This window comes from Falco cherrug, chromosome 10 (assembly GCF_023634085.1).
Source record: "Falco cherrug isolate bFalChe1 chromosome 10, bFalChe1.pri, whole genome shotgun sequence".
Classification (NCBI taxonomy): Eukaryota; Metazoa; Chordata; class Aves; order Falconiformes; family Falconidae; genus Falco; species Falco cherrug.
Genome location: NC_073706.1, coordinates 31,104,078 through 31,116,266, shown reverse-complemented (window position 1 = coordinate 31,116,266; position 12,189 = coordinate 31,104,078). Strand labels below are relative to the sequence as shown.

The window sequence follows — 12,189 nt, the reverse complement described above, 5'->3', positions numbered from 1 at the left end:
TCCTGCTGCAGAAGGCTGGTTTAGAGGAATGTTTCAGCAAGCACAGAAGGTGATCTAGTAGAACAAGGAACACCATCCATCTAGTCTACGTGTCTTGATTGCAAAGAGTTGTCATTTAGATTAGAAAGCAACCATAAAAATCTAAGCTTTTAATTATTAAAATGCACGTGTAGGTATTTGTTCCATGGGAGGGAATGAAGAGAAGGAGAAAAACTAGCAAAAATGTACATCTGAGTCCAAACTACACATCTTAGAAAATACACATGGATACCAACAGTTACACGTTACTCTTAAGGTCTGTCACTTCTTTGCCTTCCTCTTACTGTCCTGCTGCTGAAGACCTCCTACTGCTACACAAACCTAGAATTTCATTCCCTTCTTAAAATGGCAGCACTAAAAGAGCATTCTACAGTTTCTCTCCAGCCTCAATAAGGCCAAGAAACAATAAATCAGCGTCTCCCTTAGTATTTCTATAATTTGCCCATTTCTTGAACTTGCAGACTTAGAGGAAAAGCTCTGGGACAGTGGTAACTGCTGCAAAAAAACCTAAACCCATTAAGTTAGAAATGTTTGCATGATAAGGAGATTCACAGTTTTATTTTCCTTTCCCCTGGACAAAGTCACTACTTAACAACAACAAAAAAAGTAATAGCACTAATTTCATCACCACATAACAAAAAGGGGTTCTTTTGTCTTAATAGAGTAGGCGAGGATTAACAATTTTCATAATATTTATACTGGAATTGTTCCAAAGCAATTTTCTATAATTTCTTATTTTAGTTTTACTTTTTGGCCAAGGGAAACAAAAGGACTTTTATCATTTTTCTTTCCTCCAAACAATTCTGCAGTCCCACCCATTTCAACACTTAGAGAAAGAAAATGCAGTAGGGTGCAATCAGTGGATGTGGACAAACTTGGAAAAAAGCAAAAGGTGACAGCAGAGGGGCTAATTAGTAAGGAAGAAATAGCATACACTGGATAATGTTCTGTACAGTTCACAAATTACTTCTTAAAATTACAGCCTTTTAAAAGCCACGACTTGCACCTTGTCTTTTTTTACTGCACATACAAAACAAAGGTCTTAGAGTGCTTGATTTCTCCGTTTGATTTTTCTTAAATACATACATTTTAGTATAAAACCGTATATATAAAATTATACTTCAGTTACAGTGTATATTTTAGTTCAAAGCTACAAATCTAAATTTAAAAGTTAATTCCATGAAGTCATAGACAACACAAAAGCAAGCTTCATTATAACTAATGTCATAAAAAATTTGAATTTGAAGTCTTTATTTCTCTTTCAGGGATGCTCCTCTGCAGTTATTCTTAGAGTAGTCACTTCAATGCCTGAATGTCTGCATGTGATATCTACTGCAGAACTCTAAAATACTCGTTTTTACACTAAAACCATTAAGAAGAACTTCCATTAAGTTAAATACTTTGACTTTGGTATTTTTTCTCTGCCCTATTTAATTTCCTAATAAAGTTAAGAAATATTAGTCTAATGTATTTCAAATGTTGAAAATATGCTGACTGTAGCAGTATACAGAGGTTTCATCCAGCACAGAAAATTTATGTAATACATTAAAATTTATAATTTTATAATATTAAAATATATTAGGCTGTATTCTTGCCTAACAAACTAACCATTACTCATCTAATTTTTCTAAAAATCTGAATGTTGTATACTAACACTGATCATTCTATTGCCTTACATTAAAATAATTTTTTTTAGAAGTGATAAGAATTAGATATTTTCTTCCAGAGTAATTTGTTTTACTTACTGTAGTTTCATTAAAATATTCTTACAGCAAAAGAAAAAAAAAATAACTTATGTGAATACATACCCATATCACTTTCCATTACATGCTCATTATGACTTTGCTGAAATCCAGGAATGGGCCGTGTTGTCAGATACCATACGGCATGAAGAACATCTGTGGCATGTATACGATTGTGATCTGAAAATTATCAAATATAATAAAAAATATCTGAAATATACTCAAAATCAACAAGAAAAAAAGAAATTTAATGCAATAAATTTATTATAAGGAAGATTTTTGTTAAATATAAAGAAAAAATCAATTTATTTAGATAGTAGAGGCTATACCACCAAACGTTTTTAAGAAACAAGTTAAATAAACATTAAACATCCTCTAAGCACACTTCATCCTTCCTGAGAGTCAGGAAGGGATTAAGCAGCCTTTTAAATCAGTGATGGTGAGCCACTAGCATTGCTTCCGATATGATACCTGAGAAGGACCTGGCTTGGTGCAAACATCTGTGGCATGGCGGGGTGGAGTGGGGGGCTGGATTTGGTTTTGTTTTCCAATAGATCTGGCTGCCCAAAACAGCAAGATAAATAATTACTGTCAAAATCCTGTATTTTCTTATTACTCTATAATGGGCAGAAATCAGGTTTCCATTATACCAATAAATATTCTCCTATTGACTTCAGTATGTTTGATTCAACTACCCATTCAAATTCTTAAAGATTATATTCAACCTACATATAAACAATTCATTTTTGGTATCCACCAATTTTTTGCTGTAATTCACTAAATCAGTTCTGAATTCTGAAAAATGTATTAAGAATATACTAGGTTTAGACATTGTCTACCTCTGTATTAAACAGTAAACTAACGCACACACTAAAGGAGACACACTAACATAAAACATACATAATTGGGTAGTACTTACAGGGAATATCTCGGTAGCCATTTTCTAGTGCACAGAAGTAATTCATGAATTCTTGAGTTGGGATTTTGAAAATTTCAAACAAACCAGTGTCTTGAAACAAGGTATAAGTTACCTAAATACATATTAAAGTGAATATTATTCTAAGAAATATATCTTGGCATACTCTGCTTTTTCAACTTCAAAAATATTCCTGTTTTTAAAATTTTGCTTTCTGATACAGATGGAAATTACTGAAAATCCTTTAAAGATTACCTGAAAGCTATTGTCATAGAGATATGTTTAATTTTTTTTTTGCATAAAATATGGATTATCATCCTTTCAAAGATATAATAATAAAAGCTTTTATTTCTTTACTGAAAAATTCTATACACAATTCATTTTTTGTATAATATTCCTAAAATTTTTCATAATGTTAAAAACTCATGTTTTATTCCATTAGTCACCTAAAAAGAAGAAATCTATATTCTTATTTATTATTCAAAAATTGAAATTTCTTATCAATACTAGCAGAACCATTAATATTAAAAAAAAACAAACAACATGGTATTTATTTTTGAGACGTTGGCACAGAAATCCTATTTCTTTTATACATTATCACTTATGCAGCATATTTTTAACAAAGCTAGCTGGTAAATGAAAGTGTTTTTAAAGTGTACTCACAACACCCCCCACATGTATATACTGTGCAATATGTTATGGTTTACAAGTAGAACTTAGCGACTCCAAAGACCTAATCCCCACCCGAGACTGCAAATATTAAGAAAGCTTTTCAAAATAAGTCACGGCTAATCATTTTTGTCACTTCTTTCCCAGACACTAGAGGGAAAGAATACATTCTGAAGTGTGGGAGATGCTCAAAGGAACCTGAGAACAAAATGAGGGGACATTCCTCCTTCCACCTGCCCCAACCATTCTCCTTACACATACCCAATCTGAGAACCTTACAACTGATGATGGCAAAATACAATTTTTAATTGGCTTTTAAGTAAGATAGCTATCAGATGCTTACAGCACAGCAGACAAAAGGACTGGTGTGGGAGGAGGAGAAGGACAAGTAGTACCCATACATACAATATCAGTAAGAACTGATACCGAAAATCTAGTAAAGTAGAAACCTGCACGCTTAGATACTTCAAGGTTTGAACTATCCCCTAGATTGCACAAAATGAAATGCAAGTTAATGAAGATCAAAGTACTAGTATACTACAGTAAAAATACCACTCAAAATAGATTGTGGTATTCTAATCTGTACATTAACTGTTGTCACTAACCGAGGTGACAAAAGACCTGAAAATATTTGATCAAACAAGACTAATTGAAGACTTAGAAGAATACCCAGAATATTGCATACTGTGAAAGAAAAGACAGTGTCTAATGACAAAAATTAAATAATCCCCATTGGTTTTTTCCTGTCTCCAGTATAGGTGCAGGCTTATGGTTCCAGCTGCACCCAAGTGCTTCTAACCTGTTTCCTTCCCTTCAGCTGATGGTTCCTAACATTACCATTGAGCAAGAGTAACATGCATTCTACTCCACGGTAGGAAACTAAGATACTGGCAATAAAAACATTTTGTGATCAGGATCCAGCAAATCCAGCTCATACTATGGCTCCATGATTGCTAAATCCACTATAAAGAAAGAGACAGAAGTTTCCAGATGACATTGATGAATGGGAGAGGCTGGGGAAGAGCAAACAGGATCACACTTCTGCACCTGCCAGTAGATTGGCTTCAGCATAACATGAAACTGCATGAAAGAGCTTAGTAACAAGTCAGAAACAGATAAAAGGAGTACTACATGCAGAAAGCAGCATGGGAAAAAAAATCCCTTTGTTTGTAGGATCAAAAGACTGCCTAAAAGATCACTTCTCTTCCCCCACCGGTGTAGCGCTGGCAGAAATATTTTACTGAAATAAAGAAAAAAGAAAGGTTGACAAACAAGGTAGTAATTCTGAAAGCAGGAGACAATTTTTCATAGGAAATGGCATATTACTGCAAAACCTAGTAGGTGTGAATCCAACCTATTTTTACATTGAGAATAAAATTCAGAAAATTTGGAGCAAGTGGACTATAGATAAGTCACTTGTTATGGTTTACATAGAGATGGAGTACATGAGAAATTATATTTCTACTTTTTGAGTTAGCATTCGCATGTAAGTTGACTGCAAAACTTATTCATCGTTTAAATAAAACATAAGCACGACAGCTTTACACACCCTCCCTCATATAATAATATAAGACAACAAACCTGGCTAAGAATCCTTCCAGAGTGGTCTCCCATTTCTTGTACAAGGTCAAAAATTTGGAAATTCCAATTTTTCATCTTCTCCATTAGTGAATCATGGTCTAATAACATTGTTGCTAATGTAGGAGCCTGCTCCATCTGTATGAGAGTAAGATACTTTATCATCTCTAAACCAATGAAAACTAATTTGTTAGTTGCATTGGCATAAAAAGCCATGAAAACAATTAATCATTATTGAACTTATTGAATGCTGCTGTGACTATGGCTATGATAAAATCATGAATCAATAGTACAAATATCACAGTTAAGGGCTTGACTTTTCATTTTTTGGGGCAGCAGATTCCAGGGCTTTCTGAGACAGTGCTAAATTTTCATTCTTATTTCTTTTAAAACAAGAGGAGTTGATAAAGCAAAACAAAAATACGCACAGGCTAACAAAACATTTACTGAGCTTTAACAGTTCATTAATTGAACAAGCTTTAAAAAAATTGATATATAAACCCAGAATGTTAGTAAAGCTTAAACCACTTGTGTCCCTGCACTGCCAATATTACTGCACTGTATGAACACTCAGTGAGACTTACAAATGAAACTGCCACGTCTTTCAAAAATTTTCAGGAAAAAAATACTAGTCAATCAGCGTTTGAGCATACTATCAACATTAAATCTATAAAAATTAATTTTGATCAACAAAAAGCTAATACAATCACCATCTTTCTTGTCATTTGCTAATGAAATTTATGCAAGCTGGAAATACACAATTGTTAAATGAAAATCTTAATTCCAGTGGTGCATCATTTCCTTTCAGAAATTACAATTTTTAGCAATGCAAAGAGCTCTTTACAGAACGTTAGAAATTAAAAATAAATACTCTATTGATAAAAGTTATTGCAATTATTTTTTCAATTTCACGCTTACAAGCAGATTATTTTGTGTTTGATCGGTCATTTCCTTCCTTTCATCTTTATTCTTCTCTGTATGGTGGAGAGATTCTTTTGAAACACTAGCACTTCCAATTTCACCTTAAAGAAAATATATACATAAATGTTATATCAATAATTTATTTGTAAAATACTACTGCCTAATAGTTCTTGAACTGATAATACAAATTCTTCACAAGAATACAAGTAATAGCTTGTTTCTAAACCATTTTTATTTAAGAATTTAATCACAAAAAAGTTGTAAAGGACAAAATTTATTAGACAAAAATCTATTTAAAGATTGAGAAAAGCTAGAAGCATAACTTCTTACTTGCAAAAATTGGTTCAGTGATTAGTTTAGCCGAGATGGCAGAGAACTTGTTTGATATATGGAGTACAGAACTATAAAGGTATGAGTGGGAGCCTATTATAAGATCCTTATTCTGAAGCAGGCAATATTTTAAATTGTCTTGATTATCCTAAGTCACAAACTAAAATAAAATATATGCATATGAGTTACTTAGAGTATAGGAAAAATCTTATGCAGAAATATTAAAATTATAATTTAATTGGCTTTAAAAAAAAGCAAGCTGATACTGAATATTTGTCTATTTTGAAATCCCACCTGATTTTCTGTCTTTATATTCTGCAAATTCTGGTTCTGGTGTTGAAACAGGCTTGAGTATCTGACGTCCACAGCTTACAGAATACATGAAAAATATTTACAACATTCAGTAATTTTCTTCTTTTGCTACTGCTATGTTGTACTGAAAATATCTGCAAATTAATTTTCTTAAAAAGGCATGCTTTCAAAGGTTCCTTTACTAAGTGACCTTAGTATTTTCTCATAAATTTGGCACGCACAGGTTTAGTAGTCTGTACTTACAAAATAATCAACCATCACTTCCCCTGGACTCACCTCAACAAACCAGTAAAGCAGAGCTAATTATTTAGAAAGTATTCTGAAATACAGAAATCAATTCCCAAGTAGGAAGTACTCCTTTTCTAAAAATATGTAAAATATTGTTACTCTACAACTGCTGCTTTCAAGGATGAGCCATTTCAAATCAATGGCATACATACAGCATTCCTTAGTCTCCCCTGGATAATATAGTTACAAATTATTATGAGATCATATGCATTTTATTCAATACCAGTAGATGTGTAAGTCTTGTTATATTTTTTCATTTTAATTGTATTTTTTTCAATGCATATGAAGTTAATAAAAATGTAACAGAATCTACAGTACCTGCTACATGTATAAACTACAGGTGTTTTAACTTGCTGCTGAAAATCTGGAGAACTATGTGTGTATCCTGGAGGCTTATGTATATTAATGCTTGGCTTTGTAAGAAAATCAGCAGTATCAGGAAATTCTACAGGTGACCAGCTGCTGAAAGCCCCACTGGAGACAGATCCATGACTAGGTGAACCCACAGGACTCAGGCCAGGAGAAGCACCTTGCAAAAGAAACATTACATGGGGTTCAGATTACAATAAAAACATTACTGCTTAGAAAGACTGAAATTTAATGACAAGAACCTTTATAAATTGTAAAGCACGTGCAAGTTTCCAAAACATGGTGTATAGTTCACACTGTTAAACACACATAGAGTACCTAGATCTACTCCAGATTTACAGATTTAATACAACCTGCATATTTAAACTTTTATAAAACAAAGGTATTAGGTTGTTATTCTTAAATCGTGCTAAAATGGATAGGCAGAAACGTCAAAAGAAGTAGTTTTTCAGTTTTCACTTAATATGGGCAACCAGACCAGTTATAACCTCCGAAATACCAATACACACTTTATTTCAGCACTGCTGTTACAGTATCTACTAGCTTATTACACTGGCAGTGTTAGAGTAAAATCTGCTCCAATTCCTTCCAAGATTTATTTAAATATTAATTTCAGATGGCCATCAGGTATTTAGGAGTTTCTAAATGACACTGTTCTATTACAAAAGTATAATTACTAAAAAAATGTCCCTTATTCATGTATATGAACATTGCAATTTTCAACAGGTATTAACGATAGCGAACATGGTATCATTTTGCAGCTACATAGCATTAGGTGAATAGCTGAGATTTGTACAAACGATATTAACTGTAACTCTGAGTATTCTTAGAAGCAGATTAAAAATAAAATGTTTTTTTAAATATATGCAACGTGCTGATATTATTTTAGTACTACATTTGCATGAAAAAAAACCCAATTATAATACATGATGTACTAACTAGTACCTCGACATCCTGCCACTAAGCTATAAAAATTGCATCATCTTACCTGCTCGTCTGGAACCTATATGATGAGTCAATGTCATAGAAGATGATCTTTGTTTTGGTATTGTCATCAAGTTTGCACCAAAAGACGCATTTGGATGAGATCCTTGGCTGAAAATAAAACAGATTTATTTTTTTTATTTCCTACCTTGTCTTCCATTTTTATTAGATAAAATGCTTACAAAATAGCCAGACTGCTGTTACAGGTCCACCACCATTCAAAAAAAAGAGAGTACTATAAAGAAGTTGAATTCAAGATCAGCTAGACAATATATGTCAATTATATGGAATAAAAAATGATAGATAGTGGGTGAAAGCAACAGAAAAATTTATGCAGTTCTAAAATGACACAATAAGCATATTCAGACTACATCCCATAGGTTTTATTTTCTAACATGGTATTTACTTTTCTTGAACATTTTAACAAAGCAAGCTCTTTTCTAACAGATCTGAGAACATTTAAAAGACTGGTTACTTTGGAAATACCATGACGACCTTACACAGCCATGGATTGTTTCTCAAATCAGTTTTTCATAGTTAATTAATTATTCTATTTATCATCCCAAAACGAAGCTTTGACATGAAGTCACACTTTTTGACATAAAGTCATACTGTACTTCAGTAGCTGACTTGTTAGAGTCAATTCAATTCCGCCATCTGCTGTTCTATGCACGAAATTGCACTCCAAGAATTCCAATTACCTATTTCCTTTCGTACAAAAATGCGATATGCAATTAAAAATAGCTGTATAGACGTACTTTAAAGTGAAAATAGTTCATGTAAACTAATTATTTCATTTCAATGTGGGAAAAACGTATTTATCCCAACAGATCTAAGCTTGTTTAAGCTGATTTCAAACAAGTCAAATACAGAAATAATACTTGATCTCTCATAATTTGTTTAAATATATAAATATAAAAAATTAAAGAATAAACACATATTTGTTCTTCCGAACTGACATGTTAGACAACTTTAAAAAGAACCAGGACAGATTGAACTTTTCACTATTTCTACACTGTTTAGCTACCACAGCTTACATGTATTCTTTTAAAGCACACAAAAATGCTGCAACAGTATTTAATACAGGAAGACTATATATTAAGCATGGTCGGTTTGTCTTGAACTAGTGTTTGAATGACAAACCAAATCAAGAATCTGCATGCAAATGAAACAGCAGCTGACTCAAGTTGCTTTTGGCCACTGGATGGATAGAAAAAAATTTGAAACATTAAATCAAATTTTCTAGTAATATTAATTTATTGTACCACTATGTGATATCTTTCAACTGAATTCCAGCTGAGTTGAGAAAGCAGTCACTGTGTGCAAAGAAATATTTTGGGTTTTGATAAGCTTTACTCCCAGTGAACAGTTTACTGTTCCACCCTCCCTTTTTTGCTGTTAGCCTGCTCCTCCTTCATTCTCTTCTAACATTCATTGGGTCTTTCATTAGGCTGAATCAGCTCCCCAGGGCAGGAAAAAATGTCTTTTTATTGCTGTTATTTTTCTGACATTTTAAGGGGCTGACTCAAGAGCCAGAGCCAACAGCACAAAGTGCTCTAGGAATACAGGACTGCCTCTTTTGGCAGCAGGAACACCTGTGCCAGTTCAGCTACTTTATCTAACCTTATCAGTAAAGTAAGCACCCATGGGTGATTTTGAGATGATTACGTGTCAGAAGTTAAAGGGAACTTGCTAAGAACCATCACTGGAAGATGCAAGGAGACAGGTACAGTGTAAGAATAGGCAAGAACTCTGAAGGGCAGGGCACAAACCACGAAAAAGTGAACACATCTCCTAGGGCTGCATGGGGGTGGACAGGAGCAGGGCAGGGGAACATGACTAACTAGAGGTGCTAGTCATCAGGGTGAAGAGATAATTTAAAATGATAAAGTATGTGCGAGGGTGTTTTCCGTACTGCTGCTTTTAATCGGGTGAGTTTGAGTAGGTTTCTTTGGCGAGTAAGAGCTGTAAGGAAACCCTCTGTAAACATACACCACGTCCGCACCAGAAGAGCTGAGCCTCAAACTGAAGTCCCATGGTTTCTAAGTTTAATGCAATTTCTCTGGTCTCTGGTTATTTCTCGTCGATATAACTGGGGAGATTCTTTCCAACACTGATAAACAAATCAGCATGAAAATACAATCTTTAAACTACTACTACTGCTACTACCAGCATCTTCAATTACATTTTATACACAAACCACAATTAAGTTTTAATATGTAAAAACATGAAGAGCCTATTTTATTCAAGGGGAAGAAGCCACTGACAAGGGCCAAATTATTAAATGGTTTACTTTAAAATTAAATATAATATTGATAAATAAATTCTTGGACATGTATATATAAACTTTCATCCACTACTAGTAACTATCAGTTATCAGCATAACTCATATCTGCTTTTTTAAAAATGCGTCTATTATATTTTCCGTATGACCTATGTAAAACCATTAGTCTTAAGAGATACCAAGTACAAAAAAAAACCAGAAGGCAAAAAAAAGCAAACCCACACACATTTTCACAGACTTTAGCTACAACACAATTTCAAACATCTGTTGTACTTTACTTACAAAGTATCGAGCAAAGCCATATACATTTACACATTTAAATAAAACTATATGTGTGAAGTTTCACTCAACATTAAACAAAAAAGAAAAAAAATGTATATTTACTTTAATCCTAATTAAAACTGTAACATTAATTCCAGAAATAAAAGCTTTATTGGCACCATATTGACTAACGAGAAGAGATTTCTTTCTTAGTCTACCTTACTGCTTGCTCGATGACCATAGGAATAATAAATACTGCAATACACACAACAGGGGCTACCTAATGCAAGAAAGCTATACGATCTTTTTAATTAGAAAACAAATTTGGGTGGATGCAGCAGTTGGAAAGTGATACATATTTTAAGTAAAAAGGAAAAGAAGGAAGTCAGTAAAGGTTTAGAGGTTAAACTACTTTGTTTCGCAATCCTGTATGTTGGACTTTTTTTCTCATTTCCTACTAAAACTGATATGCAGGCCTACTTATGACAGAGCATGCCATTCAACCTCACAATGACCTGATTTCTGCCTGAGATCAGAGTTACAAAGTATAGTATATAATTAACTTGAAACATTTTCCAGTTTATGCTGGCAGAATTTGGAGACTCAATTCACAAGATTTTACATTAAATTCTTCCACTGCCAAGTTTCAACATTACAGACATGCACATTTTAGAAAGGCTACATTTATTATTGCCCTTAAAATGTGGTTAAGTGCTTACCTTGATGTGTTATACTCCTGATGAGATCTCTTGCTGTTACTCCGTTCCCACCTAGGAGATGTTGATTCTAAAGGTGGAATGCCAGAAGCTCCTGGAGTTCGTCTCAGCTGTGGCGTCGGCAGGCTATTCCTGCTATTTAATCCCTGTTGAGTAATTGAACCATGGTTAAAATCTATATAATTAAAAGCAGACATTAAAATTTTACTTATAGTTTGTGAAGACTATTTATTGTTAATTTTTTATAGCAAAACATTAAGTATGGTATCTCACACCCATTCTTATTTCTTAAGAAAACAAAAAAGATGCAATTGAGTTAATTTGCTTACTGGGAATAATTATTGTTCATATCTTTTTTTCCTTTCCTCACATTAAAATATGTAGTTACTTGAAATCCATGTGATCCAACAATTATTCTTCAGAGCTTTTAAAAACTGAGACCTTATAGCACTATTGAGTTGCTGTAGGATTATAGATTCTTTTTCTACACACCCCAATCATATAACTACACAGTCAGCTGTGCAGTTCCCAGGACAGCCTGAGTTTTTAGTAACTGAGATGCTAAATATTGATGGTGTAGAACTGTGGAACCTGTGGAAAGGGTGATGCACAATGCATAGGGTCAGTTCTGGTCCATCAAGACTCCCTCTCTCCTTCCATACCAGGCCCACAGCACCTGGGAAGCTTCCCAGTCACTTCACCCTCCCCACCTGGAAGCTGTGTTGGTTTAGGTACACCCACAGCCCAAACACTGGGAATCACCATTGTACTTGAACATAA

General features: G+C 33.6%; 1 protein-coding gene across 1 annotated transcript in view; it reads right to left on the bottom strand.

Annotated features, from left to right (window-relative positions):
* The window catches only part of PDE3B (phosphodiesterase 3B), an 87,188-nt gene that overhangs the window by 6,767 nt on the left and 68,232 nt on the right, over positions 1 to 12,189 (bottom strand). Inside the window, exons 4-11 of the mRNA XM_014282831.3 lie at positions 11,413 to 11,555; positions 8,153 to 8,259; positions 7,114 to 7,324; positions 6,490 to 6,563; positions 5,863 to 5,966; positions 4,948 to 5,082; positions 2,701 to 2,812; positions 1,848 to 1,961 (exon numbers count right to left, since the gene is read on the bottom strand). Of these exons, the coding sequence (XP_014138306.2) occupies positions 1,848 to 1,961; positions 2,701 to 2,812; positions 4,948 to 5,082; positions 5,863 to 5,966; positions 6,490 to 6,563; positions 7,114 to 7,324; positions 8,153 to 8,259; positions 11,413 to 11,555 (1,000 nt within the window). The remainder of the gene's footprint in view (positions 1 to 1,847; positions 1,962 to 2,700; positions 2,813 to 4,947; positions 5,083 to 5,862; positions 5,967 to 6,489; positions 6,564 to 7,113; positions 7,325 to 8,152; positions 8,260 to 11,412; positions 11,556 to 12,189) is intronic.